Below are 19160 nucleotides of genomic sequence, written 5' to 3' on the forward strand. Positions count from 1 at the left end.
GTCACTCCCATTGGAGTCACTGGCGCTGATTCCTCTCTCATTCACACCAGTGTCAATCAGGAGTACTGTGACCGGGGTCCTAGTGCGGGCCAGCTATGGTCACTCAATCAGGGTGAACTGCAAAGAATGGGGCAGACAATCCCCATAAAGCTGGTGGATATTCCAATACTTAGATTTACCACGCCAGCATAAAACAGATTCTTTATTACCTCACTGGTTACTCAGAAGTCCAAACAACACAGTTCCCTTGAAGTGATCCAGCCTCCGGCCTCCATCCAGGTACCCACATCAAATATGTTGAAAATTTCTGTAAATCTTACTTCATCATATAAAACAAAAGGTTCTACCAATCCCAAAAGATTGGACACATTACCTCCCAGGCTAATAATATTCCAGATCTTACCCAAATACACACTACAGCCAATTCTTATTAACTAAATTAAAATTTATTTAAAAACAAAAGACAGAGAGTATGGTTAAAAGATCAATATACATACAGACATGAGTTCAATTTATTGAGGTGCAGATTCATAGCACAGATGCTGAGCTTTGTGGTTGCAAAGAGTTCTTTCAGAAATACTTCATAGATTATAAAAAGAAAAGGAGGACTTGTGGCACCTTAGAGACTAACCAATTTAGTTGAGCATAAACTTCTGTGAGCTACAGCTCACTTGCATCCAGTGAAGTGAGCTGTAGCTCACGAAAGCTTGTGCTCAAATAAATTGGTTAGTCTCTAAGGTGCCACAAGTCCTCCTTTTCTTTTTGCGAATACAGACTAACACGGCTGCTACTCTGAAACCTGTCTTCCTAGATTATAGTCCAATGTCCAATATCACCTTCAGTGAGTACCAGCATAAGTGGGACCTCAGTCTTGCGACTCAAACTTTCCCTGATGACGCTTAAGCAAATCTAAGATGACAGAATCAGGATCCAAGGATCTTTTATACAATTTCATGTCTTTTGACAAGTTGGAGTTACTCAGGGAACAAAAGGTAATTAGGTGACTTTGAAGGAGGTACATCACCAATACTTAGCTATACGAATTAACATAAGGCCATTTGCTTGTTCCTCCACCATTCAAAGTACATTTCAAAGAGAGATGAATACCGAGATATCCCATGTTTAGAATTCATTTAAATGATAGGCTCTTCTTTTGACCTCTGAATTATCAGAATACAGCATAGACAGGGACTGTTGATTACATTGTAGACCCTACTCATACATATGTAAATACACAAAAACACAAACATTATCTCCCTACATGTCTTTTGAGGGTTATTTATTTTGCAGGATGTTTAACCCTTTCTAGCCATGTCTCCCATTGGAATAATTGGAGCTAATTCCCCTCTCATGCACACCAGTGTCAATCAGGAGTCACTCCCATTGGAGGTGACTTCCTCCTGGCCTCACTCACTCCAGTGTGAATCAGGAGTGACCCCTTGGGAGTCACTGGGTCTGATTCCCCTCTCACCTACCCTGGTGTAAATCAGGAGTGAAGTCACTGGAGTAAAACTGCTCTCCAGTCCCCACCTTTGTCCCTACCCTGTGGCTCCCTCTCCCTCCATCGGACCTGCAGACTGCCAGAGCGCTCCAGAATCAGAGTGGCTAGGGCTAGACTGGGCAATGGGATTGGGCTCTCTGCCCTAATCACATCCAGCAACCTGAGGTTGTGTCAGTTCAGAGGCTTCCTGCACTTGGCCAGAGTCCCAGAAACGGGGAGTCCAGGTGCCGGGGGAGCCTCTGCCTGGAGGAAAGGTGCAGCGGTGAATTTCACCCCACGTCTCAGGGGCACAGCCTGAGCTGGCATCCCATCTCCACCCAGAGCCAGGGGTGGACTCGCTCCCCCATGAATGAGGCCGGTGGGAAAGTGAAGATCGGGGCTTCACTATCCGCATCAAAAAATGCCACCTGCCCCTGTGTATAGTCCAGAGACACCCGGATCTTCCTGGGCACCCAGCTCAGAGACAGAGGGGTCGCAGGAGAGGTGATAACCAAGTACCGACCCTTCCACAGTCCCACAGCCCAGATCCCCTTCTCAGGTCGAAAAATAAACTCTCCCTTCCTCCTCACAGACTCTCTGGCCACTCCCACGGCCCAGCCTCCTCCATCCCCCACCTCCACCTCCCAAAAATGTCGCCCAGAGGTGAACCCCTCACAGCCCAGCACGCAGAGCTCAGCGTCAAATCTCTCCGGATTGTCAGGAAGAAGCTGCCGCTTGTGTCCCCTCCTCACGCCTTTCCGATCCTCAGACAGGACGAGTTCGGGATGAGCCGTGTCTAGATCCAGAGTCACACTCGCTGGGGGGAGAGAATCCGAGCGTTAGGGGCAGAGCTCGGCCCTGGGGGAGGCTGGGACCATTTCTCACACTCCCCAGCCGGCTGGGACCCTTCCCAATTTCCTGCCTTGCCCCAGCAGGGAGCTGCCTCTGTGCTGGGGCTGAGCAGGGATTTCTCGGTGGCCTTCCTCCCAGGCCCTAGAGGTGCTGTTATAGCTGACGTTTTTGGCTGCAGATTCTGCCTCCTCCCCAGTGGCATCTCCCTGGTCCCCCTGCAGGGGCTGCCCTGCTCCCGGCAGCAGGGAGAGAGCAGGGGAGGGAGGCCACAGGCACCAACTTTCTAATGTGCGGGGGGGGGTGCTCTGCCCCCAGGCCCCGCCCCTACTCCACCCTTTCCTCCAAGGCCCCACCCCATCCCTCCTCTCCCTGCCCCCACTCCACCCCACCCCGCCTCTTTCCGCTCAGTTCCACCCCCTCCCCCCAGCACGTGTGCCCTCGCTCCTCCCCCTCCCAGTGGGCAGGAGGCTGCAGGAGGGTGGGGGAGGTGCTGATGAGTGGGGCCTGCCAGCGGACAGCAAACACTGGGGGCAGAGGGGGAACTGATGGGGGGCTGCCGGTGGGTTCTCAGCTCCCACCATTTTTTCCCTGTGGGTGCTCCAGCCCCCGAGCACCCACGGAGTCGGCGCCTATAGGGAGGGCTGCTGGGGAGATGCCTCCCCAGCCCTGCCAGCCAGGAGGGAGGAAGCAGGAGATGGCAAATAAATGGACCATAAATTTGGTAGGGACCTACTCTGGTCAGTGTCACAGTCATGAGATTTTCACGGTCTCAGGTGTTTACATCTGAAATTTGACAGTGTTGTAACCGTGGGGGTCCCAACCCAAAAGGAGGCCACGGGGGGGGGGGGGTCACAAGGCTATTGTAGGGGGGTTGTGGGATTGCCACCCTTACTTCTGCGCTGCTGGTGGTGGGGGCTCTGCCTTCAGAGCTGGGCAGCCGGAGAGCAGCGGCTGCTGGCTGGGCGCCAGGCTCTGAGGCCTGCAGCAGCAGCAGTGCAGAAGTGAGGGTCGCAGGGTATGGGGGGATCAGGAGCTGTCCCAGCCAGCATCTGCAGAGCTTCCTGCGCCTAGGGGGAGGTGAGTCTGACCTGCCTCTCAGAGCAGCCCCTGCAGGAGAAGAGGAAGTCCTGTCCCTCCCTAGCCTGGACTGGGACTAGCAGCTGGAGCCCAGCCCACAGTGGGAGCCCAAGGCTGGGGCACCCCCAGCCATGTCCCTCCCCCGTCAATTTCACAGGGGAGATCAGATTTCACAGTCTGTGACGCGTTTTTCAAAGCCGTGAAATTGGTAGGACCGTACACAGGAGGGACATTGTGCAAACCCCACTTCAGAAGGAAGGGGCTGGGGATTGACACTGGGTGTGGGGCAGAGGGATGGGTCAGCAGCACGTGGAAGGTGGAGGAGGGGTGATGAGACATTCCCCTGCCCCGGCAAACGGGGGATGGATGGCAAGGACAAGAAAGGGCCCCCAGCCCACAAGGGGAGGAAGAGAAGGAGGCACCAGCAGGAGAGGGTCTCCTCCCCACCTGGGTGGACAAGATGGAGCACCCAGGAGAGAGTCCCCAAGGACAGGGTGAAGGGAGACCTCCCAACCCAGCAAGAGAGAGAGATCGAAGAGGATGACCGGAGACAGCAAGAGGCTCGGTCCAACCAGTTAAGGGGTTAATATGCTGGAGTGTTTAAAGCCATCCCCCTCTCTGGAATGCCCATTCTCTAGTCATAGCAGCTTTGGTTTTGTTGATCTCAGAAGCTTCTTCAGCAAGTGAATCCAGGGTCACCAACACAAACTGTTATGATCTCTTCCCATTTGCAGCCTTCTTCCCCGGCCCCACCTTTCCCAGAGGTACTCACCCCATTCTCTCTCCAGTTCGGAGGGCAGGGTGTCTAGAGAGAGGAGAAAGATAAGATGTCATGCTGTCACGTTATGGTGGGATTTCTGCCGTCCATAACCAGAGCTGGGATGAATTTGGGGACATAGCAAGAAGAAGTGTTTAAATATTACACGGTGGCAAAAGAGAAAGAAAAATGTAAAAGTGAAAAAACAAAACAAAAATACCCCACTTGTATTCGGTGCCAAAAAAGAATGGGGAGGGGGATGACGACCTGGAAAATCAAAATTTAGAGAATTTTTTGGGGAAAAAAATAAAAACAAAATCAGGGGGGGTTTGTTTGTTTGTTTCTGTTTGTTTTCTTTGTGGTTTTGGAAGTGTTTTTTTCAGGGGGGATGGGAATTTCTACCAAACTTTTTTTGAATGAAACGTTTTGACCAGCTTTAATACTGAAGGCCCAGTTTTACAAATAATCAGGATACATGTGCTTGCCGGCTGGGCCAAACGCAGAAGGAAAGGGTCAGAGATACCCAGACAGAAAGAGAAATTAAGGGCATGGCTACACTGGAAACTTCAAAGCTCTGCCGCGGGAGCGCTCCCGTGGCAGTGGCATAGCCAGGTGGAAAAAACAGGGGGAGGGGAGATTAAGAAAGGCCACCCGCTTGTACTCACCCGGCAGCGCTCTAGGTCTTCAGCAGCACTTCGGCATCGGGTCCTTCACTCGCTCTGGTCTTCGGCACTGAAGGCCAATGCCACCAAAGACCGGAGCGAGTGAAGGACCCGACGCCGAAGTGCTGCTGAAGACCCGGGGAGCCGCCGGGTGAGTACCAGGGAGTGGTGCCTTTTTTCATCTCTGGTCCCCCCCGAACCCGCCGCCGAAGACCCGGAGCGCCGCCGGGCGAGTAAAATTTGTAAAGGCGTCAAGTAATTAAAGAAGCGTCACTTCTGCTCGGTGGGGGAGCAGCCGCTGCCCCGCTTCCCCCCTAGCTACGCTACTGTCCCGCGGCACCGCTTTGAAGTGCGAGTGTGGTCCCGCGCAGGCGCTGGGAGAGAGGTCTCCCAGCGCTCCTGGTAATCCACCTCCACGAGGGGGTTAGCTCCGAGCGCTGGGAGCGCGGCCCAGACTTGCTGCACTCAGGGGGGTGATTTCTCACCCCCCCCCCCGAGCCAGCAAGTTAGAGCGCTTTAAAATGGAAGTGTAGACAAGCCCTAAGGGCATGCCAGCACTGGGAGTGAGCTCTCCCAGAGCTGTAAAAACCCACCTCCACAAGGGGAGTAGCTCCCAGCGCTGGTGCACTGTCTACACTGCCACTTTACAGCGCTGAAACTTGCAGCACTTGGGGGTGGGGGGGAGGTTAACGCCCCTGAGCAAGAAAGTTGCAGCGCTGTAAAGCGGCCGTGTAGACAAGGCCTAAGAGTGAATGTGAAATGTCTCCCCTCCCCCATGTAGAATGATCAACCTGTGCATGACTTAAGTCCACTTAATATGGTGTAAGGAGGACTTCATGCATCAGACTTGTGTTGTCCTCTCTGATCAGTCATGAACTTTATTTATGCCCAGGGAATTTCTACTGAGGCCAGACTGAAATTCAACCCAGGCAGAAATAAGATCAGAGCACTCTGTATGGCCGTAACGCTTGCTTCCTCCAAAGAGATTACATTCCTCTATAATTCAGGCAAACAAATTAAGGTGACAATGATTCACATTCATATCATAGTTGTTTCGAAATCAAAATTTCATTTGCCCTAGAAAATTCACCAGCCCAGTCCCCTCATTCAAGAATATTGATCTATCTCTTTTCCGTTAGTTTTAAATTAGCAGTTGATTGGTCAGCAAATCCCACAATTCTGGAGACAACTTTTTATTTCCCTTTCTAGATCCCTTCCTGGTTGTACCTTTCAATTTCTTCAGAGTCTCCTTTAGAACAAGGATTTTCGGAGAGAAATCGCTGAGTCTCTTCTCCAGCTCAGGAGAAATCTCCACTGGCTGCTGGAATTGCCCCTTCTCGCACCTAGGAGACAGGCTGTTCTGATTCATCATTTGATTACTTCATCGTTATTCTCCATTATTTTGGCATTCATCATTTAATATCAGTCACATGTCAGTGGAAGCAGATGGGCTGTGAAAGCTGTTAAGTTGAGCACATTTCCCTGTGTAACCCAGCCTCAGAACAGGTCCAGCCCAACCAATGGCGGAGCAAGTCTCTCTTATAGTGACCCCTGTGACGCTGGCAGGCCAGATGCCAGCTCTTGCCTGGGCTGCAGGCATTAGCGAAGAACTGGAAAACTCATAGCTTGAGACCAGACCGGTTCACTTGTGTGTTAGTTTTGCTCAGAATAGCTATTAGTCTTATAAGAATGTATTTAGTATTGAGATTCTGTGAAATGCTCTAAGGTGCCACAAGTACTCCTTTTCTTTTTGCGAATACAGACTAACAGGGCTGTTACTCTGAAACCTGTGAAATGCTTGTAAATTGCTGCCCGCACTAATCTCACTTGTAATGCCGATATTCCATGCTATAAAAATATGTATATGTACGCTCTATAACTTTGAGAATGTTTGCTGTGAATTTGGGAACCCACGCATGGGAACTGTCCCCCCAGCCCACCCAAAAGGACTGTCAAAATCAGATGGGCCATCAAGAAACATCACAATACAAAGGATTGGTTAATGGCCCTATTGCACCTTGGAAATGCTACCTGCAAGAAAGCTCATTCCTGTGAGCTTGGAAGCTGAATGATGGAAATAAAGCAAAGTCACAGGAAAATTTTCCATCTCTTTGCTGCTTGATATCTGACAGGGCCAGAATCCTGAAACACACTTTGGGTCCACCCTGACAGACACTTTGAACTGGCAGATCACTACAGCTCTGTCACTCTTTGGATTAATTCCAGGTCTACACTACAAACTTACATCGGTATAACGCTGTCACTCAGGGGTGTGAAAAATCCACACCCCTGAGCAATACAGTTTTACTGACCTAACCCCTGGTGTAGACAGTGCCAGTTGTTGAGGCACAGGTGGGCCATGGAGTTTTTATAGCAAGTTCCTATATTCAGGTTAATAATTAAAGAGCATCCAGCCCAAGTTTTGCTTCACCAGAGGGGGGCAAATGCCTGAATACCCTGCCCTGCATGCTTTGCTGTTGTCTGTGAAGGAGATGAGGATTGGACACGGGCCCAAGCACAGTGAAGCGAGAGAGGGGACTGAGAAGATGCCACGTACCTGCTCAGGGTGCTTCTGACGTCCTAGAGAGAAGAAAGGAAGCTCAGTCTCACAGTGATAACAAAGAACGCGTGGTCACTGAACCTATTTCTATGTCCCACGGATGAAGGGGGCACACGCCTCATTCCCAGGGAGGTGCGTTCGGCAGCGTCACGGTTAGCACCGTCGCATTGCAAAGACAGAGCCCAGGCTCCTGTTCCAGCCGGCAGCCTTGTGGTTAAAGCACTGACCTTGGACGCAGGAGATCTGGGCTCTGTTCCTTGAACTGCCCTGGACTTGGGTAAGTTACATCATCTGGCTGTGCCACCGTTCCTCCAGCTTTATAATGGGTGCAATAGTGTGATTCACATAATATTTCCCAGCTTGCCAAGTCTATACTAGGAGCCAAGATCTCACCTGTAGGAATTCACTTGCTGGCTGCCGGCACTTCCCCTCCATCTCATGGATCAGCTCGTTGAGATGGGAAATCTCCTTGCAGAGTTTGGTGACATTTTCATCCCTCATTTTTGTCATTCCCTTCTCTAGCTCTGCCAGCCGGGCCAGCAGGAGTCGCTCTTGTTCCTCCAGGAACTGCCGCAGCCGCTCAAATTCAGACATGATCTTCTGCCTCTGGGCGTCTGTCTCCTCCTGCCATGAACAGACAGAAAGAGGGAAAAGGCAGGTCAGGGATGTGGAGAGGGTCAGGGGATATTTCCCTGGGCCCTGACTGTGCAATGGGGCAAATTTCATTGCAGATCCAAACTTCAGAACTTGCCATTTAGAGAGGAACTTTCTCCGAGCTGTCAGAGAGAAGATTTTGCCAAGAACATCCATCTTGGTCCTACTTTCTCTGATGTCTGGGAAGGGAGGAGGCAGGGCCATGGCCCCACAGCCTGCACTGGCCAGAGTAGCAATTGCATCCCTACCATGGCTGTAGCAGCTGCTGAGCTCCCTCAGGGCTGTTCTGAGATCCTCGGGATCTGGTCCAGCCTCACTGAAGGGTAGAAATCGCTGGCACAATCCAGCCCATGGAGAGACAGGGATATGCCCAAAGGGCAACATGCACAGACACGGGAAGCCCAATTTTCAGGCCTTTTTAAATTGCACTGAGAATAACCCTGTGCTGCGGGTTGCCCCGACCAGGGTAGAATGGCATTTATGTTCGACAGTAGTCCTGCTCCCAGCCTATGGAATAAGAGGTACAACAGCAGCGTGGAAAAAGCCCACTGTATCCCAGCTGGTCTCTGCTACTCGGGTCCCTTGGGGAGCCAAAGTCAGCTTGTGCAACCCCGAGGCTGCTCTAACTTGCCTGGAGGGCCCAGAATTCAGGGAGGGCAAAGGTCAGTTTAAGCCATGTGAGACCATCCCCAGGCAGGAACTGACTGGAATATTGGTTCCCCGTGATCCCACCAGACGTGGTCAGAGACACACACACCCCCATCCCCACACTCATCCAGGGAGACAGACTCCCACACCATGTTTCTGCTGAGTGATAACACTGGACACACATACCAGATACTCCCGGCTTCTCCCTTCTGCTGACACTTTCAACCCTAGGAGTTTTTCTCTCTCTTCCTTCAGAGTCTGCAGCCGGGTCTGGATTTGTTTCTGAGCGAAGAAAAATAACATGGCTGGAACTAACTTTTTGTGTGTGTTTGTGGACAGTTTCCTCAGCAGGAATCAGGGAGTCTGTCCTCCCTACCAAGCCCTGTGCACAAGAGAGGGCCTCCCTCTGGCACCGGCTGGCCTGGACCCTCCTCCCCTCAGCGTGGCCAAGTAGCCCGGTGCGCCTTTCTGTCCTCAAGTGGCTGTCTATTCTGTAACAGCCAGAATGGCAGACAGCTACAGTGACTCTGGGAGGATTTGAACCCACAACCTTTGAATGACTGTCAAACCAAACCATACTAGGTGCTGTTCCTTAGAAGTCCAAAACACTTTCCATTGCGCGATGGATGGGTTGGGCACCTCATCTCTTCTCTCTACTTTGCAACACTGCAATTGCTGTGGTAAAAGCAGGTGAAGATGTGAGGAAAACACTGAGCTGGCTGGGAATTGAACCCGAACGAATTGCTTGGAAAGCAGCCATGCCAACCACTACACAACCAATGCTGCCTTACTGGGAGCTGTCAAGATCCATGACTATGCATTACCTAGAACCTGTTTTCAGCCAGACTGCAGCCAAAGTGACACTGGCGGAGTTCAATTATCTATACTGCTGTTTTCTTCACTTCCCTCCTGAGCCCTGAGGGGTTCTGGTGGCTGGCTCCCAAAGTCTGGCACAGACCAGCTGCCACCTGCTCCAGGGACAGTCTCTGGTGGGGACATTCACGGGGTGCTACACCGGCCACATCCTAGCCCAGGTGTCTTACAGCCAGCTCAGGGTGGACAGAAACCTTCCGTGGAGCTGAAGGGCTAAAGGTGGTTTAATCTTCATCTTCACTCTCAGTAGAGAGGGTGAAAGCAGAGCCTAGGTGCAAAGCAGAGCAGCTCCCTGGCTGCCATCTCTGGAAAATCAGCCTTTGAGACAAGCCTTTGCCTTTTCCCCCAAGACCTACACTCCAGGGCGGAGCCCTCCAGCAAATTGGGAAAGGGCCCCGCAACACCTGGCGCAGGGGGCTTCCCTGCTCGGGATGTGGGGAGAATCCAGGTGCCAGAGGCGGGAATGGCCACTCTGAGGGGAGGAAGGCACATCTGAGAGGAGAAGGAGAGCAGGGCGAGCCTGCCAGGACAAGTGTCTGGCCACCTCCTCTCTTCCCCTCTCTGGGGCCCAAGGCCACGGGCCTGCCACCCTCCTCAGCTGCCTCCCACACTCGTCAGAGCACTGGCCTGAGCTGCTGGGGCACGAGCTTGACCAGCTGACCACAATCCTTTCCAGCCCAGGTTTCCTCCTCCAATGGAGCCCAGCAGGGCCCGTTCTCCCCGGCAAGAGAACCCACACAAGAAGGCTAAATACTGCAGCACAAGGTGGGGTGGCTTAAGAGTCGACACCTAAGTTAGTGGAGAGGCTTAAAAGTTGGGCTCTTCAGTGTGAGGCCAGGGATTGCTGGACCCCAGCTGCCCACTGCTCAGTGGCAGTGCCCCAACCCTGGTACGGCCAGAAGGGGGCACCCAGATAGGCCTGAAAGGAGCAGCCGCAGAAGGCTTGTACCAGGCCTCAGCCATTGGAAGAGGCTTTGGTTTCTTTTTCTCCTTCCCATTTTTTCCTTAATTCTCTAGGGGGTTAAATACGTCTCCCTGCTGAGCGGAGACACAGGTAGAGGCTTCTACCTACTGGTAGCCAGGCGCGCCTTTCGGCCCTTGTCTTGGCCCCATTTGGCTGCACTCAAGTGGCTGACTATTGCTAGGACCCTACCAAATTCACGGCCACTAAAACGCATCACAGACGGTGAAATCTGGTCTTCCCCTGTGAAATCTGGTCTTTCGTGAGCTTTTGCCCTATACTATACAGATTTCACAGGGGGAGACCAGCATTTCTCAAATTGGGGGTCCTGACCCAAAATGGTGTGGCAGGGGGGTTGCAAGGTTATTTAAGGGGGTACCAGTATTGCCACCCTTACTCCTGCACTGAGTTCAGAGCTGGGCGGCCGGAGAGCGGCAGCTGCTGACTGAGGGCCCAGCTCTGCAGGCAGCAGCGCAGAAGTAAGGGTGGCCATCCCACACCAGGCCATCCTTACTTCTGCGCCGCTGCGGGCGGCGGCTCTGCCTTCAGAGCTGGGCTCCTGGCCCGCGGCCAGCACTCTCCAGCGGCCCAGCTCTGAAGGCAGCACCGCCGCCAGCAACAAGAGCACTCCAACCCCCTCCACCAACTCCTTTTTGGGTCAGGACCCCTACAGTTACAACACCGTGAAATTCCTGATTTAAATAGCTGAAATCATGACACTTACGATTTTTAAAATCCTATGACTGTGAAATTGACCAAGATGGCCCGTGAATTTGGTAGGGCCCTACCTATTGCGTACAAGCCACAATGGTAGCCAGGAAAGCAGCTAAAGTGACTCCGGTGGGATCTGAACACACAGCCTTTGAATGACTGTCGTCATGCAGGCAGGCCAGGCACTGCTCCCTAGCAGTCCAACACGCTATCCATTGTGCCACACAGAGCCCTCGGTATGGCAAGGGAGCGCCTCTCCTCTCTCTGCTTGGCAACACTGCTTTGCTGGGGTAAAAGCAGGGGAAGAGCTGAGGAAAACATCGTGCTTGTTTGGCACTGAACCCAGACAGACTGCTTGGAAAGCAGCCATGCTAACTGCTACGCCACCAATGCTAGTCTGATAGCTGTCCTCGGGATCCATGACTATGCATTACCTAGAACCTGTCTTCAGCCAAAGTGATGCTGTCACGGTTCAGTCACTATACCACTGGTTTTTTCACTTCTCTCCAAGCGTCCGGTGCGGGCCAGCTGCCCCCTGCTCTGGGGACTTTCACTGGGGCATTACGCCAGCCAAAATATAGAAAATAACTATCATCAAAACAAAACAAAACTGGTAATAGCTCACCTTTCCTGATCACTCTCGTTACAGTGTGTATGGTAACACCCATTGTTTCATGTTCTCTCTGTATATAAAATCTCCCCACTGTATTTTTCATTCTATGCATCCGACGAAGTGAGCTGTAGCTCACGAAAGCTTATGCTCAAATAAATTTGTTAGTCTCTAAGGTGCCACACGTACGCCTGTTCTTTTTGCGGATACAAACTAACACGGCTGCTACTCTGAAACACAAGACACCCAGGCCTTACCTTGTACTCCTGGGCCGCCTCCTCCACTGGGAACACCGTGTGAGCTCTGTGAACCTGCGACTCTCTGCAGATCACACAGATTAGTTGGTGATCCGTGTCACAAAAGAGTTTCAGGGCCTCCCGGTGTGTCTCACACCCTTGCTCCCCTCCGGGGGCGGTCACTGTGACCTGGAAACTCAGCTGCCTGGCTATTTCTACAACTTTCCCCAGCTCCCTGTTGGGCCTGAAAAGCTTCTGCTGGGCGGTTTCTCTGCACTGGGGGCAGGAGAAGTTTGTATCCGTCTCCCCCCAGAACTGGCTGATGCAGGCCCTGCAGTAGTTGTGCCCGCAGTGGATAGACACCGGCTCTTTGAAATACTCCAGGCAGATGGAACAAGAGAGTTCATCCTGGAGACTTAGTACAGGGCTGTCTGCGGCCATGGCAGCGTGACAGGGTTAGTTTCATTTCCCTGTGTTCAGCCTCTGCTCAGCCTATGGGGCGTTCCCCTTAGATCTGGCTGATTTGCTGCTGTTCCTGTGAGCTGTGGCTGACAGTTTCAGTCTAGGAAGGGCTCCAGACTGGGGAGAAATGTGACTCTCTCTGTGGGCAGGGAGCCACGTCAAATTCCCAGCGTTGGTGCTCAGGGAAACAAATCAATCTCTGTCTGGTGTTTTAGGGGGGCAGAGAGGGGGAGTTTAATAAGAACATCAATATTGAGTCACACGAATGGTGCATCTAGCCCAGTATCCTGTCTTCCGACAGTGGCCGATGCCAGGTGTCCCAGAGGGAATGAACAAGACAGGCAATCGTCAAGTGATCCATCCCCTGTCGCCCATTCCCAGCTTCTGGCAAACAGAGGCTACGGGCACGATCCCTGCCCATCCTGGCTAATAGCCACTGATGGACCTATGCTCCATGAACTTATCTAGTTCTTTTGTGAACCGTGTTATAGTCTTGGCCTTCACAACATCCTCCGGCAAAGAGTTCCACAGGTTGACTGTGCATTGTGTGAAAAAATACTTCTTTTTGTTTGTTTTAAACCTACTGCCTGTTAATTTCATTTGATGACTCCTAGTTCTTGTGTTATGAGAAGGAATAAATAACACTTCCTTATTTACTTTCTCCACACAGTCATGATTTTATAGACCTCTATCATATCCCCCACTTAGTCATCTCTTTTCCAAGCTGAAAAGTCCCAGTCTCATTAATCTCTCCTCATATGGAAGCTGTTCCCCCCTACTAATTTTTGTTGCCCTTTTCTGAACCTTTTTCCAATTCTAATATAACTCTTCTGAGATGCAAAAAGAAAAGGAGTACTTGTGGCACCTTAGAGACTAACCAATTTATTAGAGCATAAGCTTTCGTGAGCTACAGCTCACTTCATCAGATGCATATCGTGGAAACTGCAGCAGACTTTATATATACACAGAGAATATGAACCAATACCTCCTCCCACCCCACTGTCCTGCTGGTAATAGCTTATCTAAAGTGATCATCAGGTGGGCCATTTCCAGCACAAATCCAGGTTTTCTCACCCTCCACCCCCCCACACAAATTCACTCTCCTGCTGGTGATAGCCGATCCAAAGTGACAACTCTTTACACAATGTGCATGACAATCCCCCGCCCCCCCCCAGATGTTCTGGTTTAACTTGGATTTAAACTTGAAGAGTGGTCAGTTTGGATGAGCTATTACCAGCAGGAGAGTGAGTTTGTGTGTGTATGGGGGTGGGGGGGATGTGAGAAAACCTGGATTTGTGCAGGAAATAGCCCAACTTGATTGTCATGCACATTGTGTAAAGAGTTGTCACTTTGGATGGGCTATCACCAGCAGGAGAGTGAATTTGTGTGGGGGGGTGGAGGGTGAGAAAACCTGGATTTGTGCTGGAAATGGCCCACCTGATGATCACTTTAGATAAGCTATTACCAGCAGGACAGTGGGGTGGGAGGAGGTATTGGTTCATATTCTCTGTGTATATATAAAGCCTGCTGCAGTTTCCACGATATGCATCTGAGGAAGCGAGCTGTAGCTCACGAAAGCTCATGCTCTAATAAATTGGTGAGTCTCTAAGGTGCCACAAGTCCTCCTTTTCTTTTTGCGAATACAGACTAACACGGCTGTTGCTCTGAAACCTGTCTTCTGAGATGGGGTGACTACATCTGCACGCAGTATCACAGAATATCAGGGTTGGAAGAGACCTCTAGTCCAACCTCCTAATTCAAGACATGGGTGTGTGATAGATTTATATAGCGGCAATATGATATTTTCTTATCTATCCCTTTCCTAATGGTTCCCAACATTCTGATCCAGGTCAAAGTGCAGCTGAAGCTGGGAGTGAGCCCCATGCAGGCGTTAGGGCAGGGATCGGCAACCTATGGAACATGTGCCAAAGATGGCATGCAAGCCAATTTTTAATGGCACGCTGCTGTCTGCCGGACCCCGGCAGACAGCAGCGTGCCATTAAAAATCCTGCCCGGCCTGCTCTTTTCCGCCCCCGGCCCCCCGCTCTCTCCTTGCAGGGCAGGCAAGCTTCCCTCTCCACCCGCCTCTTCCCCCAGCGTGCTGGGTTCCTGCCCCTCCTTCTCTCCCTCCCTGCTGCCGATAGGCCCTTGCTACGGAGGGGGAGAGGGAAAAGCAGAGTGGAATCAGGGCATATCCCCTCCAGCCCCCTGCCATGAGCCGCTCAGGGCAGGGGGCTGGGAGCACTCCCACGACCCCAGCCCACACCCCCAGCCCCCTGCCCTGACTCCTGCACCCTCCTCACATACCCAGCTCCCCACACCCCATGCCCTGACTCTTGAACCCCCCACATTCCCACCCGCCCCCTGAGCACCAAAGAGGAGCTCCTGCACACACACACATGCCCACATTCCCACCTGCACCCCTCGCACCAAATGGGAGCTGCCCAGGTAAGCACTCCACACCCAAACCTCCTGCCCCAACCGCCAGCCTGCTCCTTCACCCCCAGCCCTGTTCTCAGCACACTCCCACCCTCCTCTCAGTGCAGAGAGAGAAAGAGACTGGCTAGAACCGGGGAGAAGGTAGGTACCTACTCTATGTGGACAGGGCCGGGACCCCAGACCAGCAGCGGGCTGAGCGGGGCTGGCAGCCGGGATCCTGGCTGACAGGAGCCGGTGGACGGAACCCCAAACCGGCAGCAGGCTGAGCCACTCAGCCCATGGCTGGTCTGGGGTCCCGGCTGCCGGCCCCGCTTATCCCCCTGCTGGTCTGGGGTTCTGGCTGCTGGCCCCTTGCCACCCGGGGTCCCGGCCACAGGCCCCATTCAGCCCGCTGCCGGCCTCGGTGAACGGAACCCCAGGCCGGCAACGGGCTGAGCGGGCCGGCAGCATAAGATCAGCATTTTAATTTAATTTTAAATGAAGCTTCTTAAACATTTTGAAAACCTTGCTTACTGTACACACGACAATAGTTTAGTTATATAATATATAGACATAGCGAGAGACCTTCTGAAAACGTTAAAATGCATTACTGGCATGCGAAACCTTAAATTAAAGTGAATAAATGAAGACTCGGCCCACCACCTCTGAAAGGTTGCCGACCCCTGCGCTAGGCCAACTTAGGCAGACAGACATCCCTGTGGGCCTCCTCCTGCAACAACCCCCAAACAGGCGGGCATGGCTGGAGCCTGACCACAGCTGTGCCAGGCCCAGGGCACTCACTGGCGGCTGGCGGAAGCCAGGAGCCGAGCGCCGCCCCTGGGTCCCCCCCAGGCCGAGCTCCAAGGAGAAGTGCACTGGATCTCAGTGCTGGGGAGACAGTGGAGGAGTAGCTGTGCCAGTGACTGATGCCAGCTGCAGCAGCCGCAGAGGGACAGGCGCTGCCAGGTCCTCGCTCGTTGTGCCTGTGACTGCTCTGAACGGGGTTGCCAGTTCTCCAGGCTTTCCCGGGGTCGTCCCTCTTTTGAGGGCGCTGCCCTGAGCACTCCGTAAGGCTGCCCATTGTATGCTGCCAGCTGTCCAGTGTTATGGGCTCAGGAGCATCCTCGATACCCCGGGGTGGGGGTTGGGTTGTATCTCCGAGGCGGGAACCCCAATTCCGCATCGCTGTGTCTCTCCCACCTAAGCGTCAGTTGGCGCGTGATCTGGCCCACATCTGGAGCAGGTCTGGGAGGGGGGTGTGATTGTGGGGACAGGCCCTCTGAGAGAGACAATTCCTGCCCTGCTCCCCTCTGGTATTGTGTAATGGGGAGGGGAGAGGAAGGAGTGCACTTCGGCCCCAGATTCGCCTAAGTATTTAGGCACCTAACTCCCATGGGTTAGGTGCCTAAATACTGTTGGGGCTCTGGGCCTTACTGCCCCTTGCCAGCAGCTCTCTAAGGGCCCAATCCTGCAGACGCTTGCTCACAGGGGTTTAACTTTACTCCTGTGAGTAAATGAAGTCAATGGGGACATTTCATGCTGAGCCCGAGCCGCCCAGCCCCTAACCACCAGCTGGAGCAGAGCCCCTGCCAGCTTTAGGGGAGAGAGGGAACGTGGGTGGGGGCCACAGGCCTGGGTTAGGGGAGGCTTAGCCTCCTCTGGTCTATGATACCCCCCACCCATGTTTTCCAGTTTTTGCGTGTTAGAGGCAAACAGACATCATGTATATGAACCTGCGAGAAAGTTGAGACAGTTTTTTGGGCACAGAGCTCACTGGAGTGGCAGACGAGGGGAATTCTGAGTGAGAAAAGCGCCTGCTGCTGTTTGTTTGTACTGTGTTCAGGGAAACAGGACTTGATGCATTTTCCCACCCCAAATGAACAAGATTACACTAAAGAATACAGCTGACTGTTATCACTGATTTCTCCCTGTGCAGGGCCCCGTTCTGGCTAACCTCCTGGGCCAAAGGGGCAACCGTAAAATGTTTAGTAAGGAATATTCACAATGGATGATAGAGAGCAGATTTTTCTAATGCTCTCTTGGAGGCCCAACATTCTGTGTATAACGTGGGATCTCTGGCATTAGGATAATCTGTTATCACTGGCCTGTGGCTATCCAGGGCTAACAGCAGAAAGGGCAGCAGGAGGCAGGATGCAGCACTGAAAATCATGCTATTCTGACAACAGTTCCTGGCCCACAAACAGATAAAGTGCACAGAGAGACAGAGAAGGCACAAACTCACGAAGAGTTATGGGTAAGGGTACAATTTTGGCAAGGGTATTTTTATTAAAAGTCACGGACAGGACACGAGCAACAAGCAATAAATCACAGAAATTAAGCCAGAGCCCTGCCACCTGGGGCTGAACCCGAACCCTGCCACCTGGGGCTGAACCCGAACCCTGCCACCTGGGCAGGGGCGCTGGAACAGTGGGGCCAGGAGGCATGGAGATAATCTAGCCTTCGATTAAACTCTTTTTATAGCATCTGCATTGGCAGGAGGAAGTGATGCCAGTTGTCTGAAAACCCACTGGCCGGAGGTGCTGGGTGGGAGGTTTCTCTCCAGCGATTCCCCTAGATCCTCTCACCAGGCAGTAATATTGACAGCCATCGTTTCGGGCTGCCCAGTGCACAGCAGCAAGGGGCCCTGCACCCAGCGCTGCCCTGGCTCTGAGCGATCTGGATAGTTTGATCCCCAGAAATGAGTTTACACTTGTTGGGGTGGAAGTGAGTAACACTGACAAAAGCGGCCAGTTCTGGGTTCAATCCCAGCCTCTGTGTGGTATAAAAGAGGTAGAAACATGTTGGACCTGCCCATGAGGGAATTCCCTGGCATAAGAGGGAATCCCTGGCCACACGGGACCAGCAGTATGACCATTTGCCATCCTCTTCCCAACCTCCTTCATAGGGGCCAGCTGTTGGGGTGACCGGACCGCACTGCACTCTGGCTGTTTGCAGGCCATGGCAGCAGACTGTAAGCTAGAGCAGTCCCTGGGGCTGGGGGTCCAGGCGGCCCCCCTGAGAAGCGGATACTATAACGAGGTGGAAAGTTGTCATACAGCCACCTCTGCCCTCCCTCTCTGATCCTGCACTGAGCTCCACTCGGCCGGGAGGGAGAGTAAATGACTCTGGTCTTTTTAACGCACAGTGTGTGTGGATCCGGGCAGAGCATGTTCCAGAGAGAGTGGGTGGGACGTGCCACTCCCGGCTGGCTTCCTACCTCCTCTTTGGTTTGCATCCATCTTTATAGACTGCAAGCCCTTGGGGTCAGGGACCTGTTTACATGTCCGACACCAGCACCCATTTGGCTGCTCTGTACGTGAATAATGAAATGTGGGTAACAACGCAATGTGTAATAACCCTAATGAATGAGCTGGGAACCTTTCCCAGGGCCAGCCAGATTAAATCAATCTGGAGTTCTGGACACACCAAGGTATGCCCACCCTCCCACTCCCGTGACTCCGCCCTCATGGCCCCATTCCTCCCACCCACCACTGGGGATGCTGGTGGCAGGGTCCATCCTTCCCCACCAGGATTAGCTACCAGGGGACCCCTATACTCAGGAGGAGATGGGGAGGCAGTAGGGCCCCCCCATTAATTAGTTCACGACTATGGTGTGTCCACTTGGGAGTCCTGGTTGATCACAATGCACACTTCCCCTCCTGCCTCACTTAGGTCTGGTCTACACTACAGACCTATAGTGAAACAAGTGCATCACTCAGAGGTGTGAAAAATCCACACCCTGGGCCCTGAGCGACGTAGTTATACCAACCTAACCCCCTGTGTAGACAGTGCTATGTTGACAGGAGAACTTCTCCCACCAACATAGGCATCGCCTCTCAGGGAGGTGGATTAACTACGCCAGTGGGAGAGCTCTCTCCCGTCAGCATAGAGCATCTTCACCAAAGCACTATAGTGGCACAGCTGCGTTGGCATAGTAGCGTAGGCGTGTTAAGTGTAGACGTGCCCTTAGGCCTGTGCTGGGGATTCCAGCTACTTTCTCAGGCTCTTTGCAAACTCAGGCTGATGTCACTGGGTCACCTATGCTTGATTTTCATTTTCAAGCTTTTCTCTGCAGACAGGAAGGCTAAAAGTGTACTTTACAAAAAGGAGGGGTGGCAGAATTGGGGTTCCAATGCAAGAAGAAGAGGACTTGTGGCACCTTAGAGACTAACCAATTTATTTGAGCATGAGCTTTCGTG

At 52.6% G+C, this 19160-nt stretch overlaps 1 protein-coding gene across 1 annotated transcript in view; it reads right to left on the minus strand.

Moving 5' to 3' along the window:
* Positions 1-681: 681 nt before the first annotated feature.
* LOC311530977 (uncharacterized protein) overlaps positions 682-19160 on the minus strand; it is a 53084-nt gene continuing 34605 nt past the window's right edge. Inside the window, exons 17-23 of the mRNA XM_084648049.1 lie at positions 12103-12531; positions 8877-8972; positions 7782-8012; positions 7386-7408; positions 6056-6183; positions 4182-4214; positions 682-2297 (exon numbers count right to left, since the gene is read on the minus strand). Of these exons, the coding sequence (XP_084504175.1) occupies positions 1783-2297; positions 4182-4214; positions 6056-6183; positions 7386-7408; positions 7782-8012; positions 8877-8972; positions 12103-12531 (1455 nt within the window). The 3' untranslated portion in view covers positions 682-1782. The remainder of the gene's footprint in view (positions 2298-4181; positions 4215-6055; positions 6184-7385; positions 7409-7781; positions 8013-8876; positions 8973-12102; positions 12532-19160) is intronic.

This window comes from Lepidochelys olivacea (genome assembly GCF_965140295.1).
Source record: "Lepidochelys olivacea isolate rLepOli2 genome assembly, chromosome: 14".
Lineage (NCBI taxonomy): Eukaryota > Metazoa > Chordata > Testudines > Cheloniidae > Lepidochelys > Lepidochelys olivacea.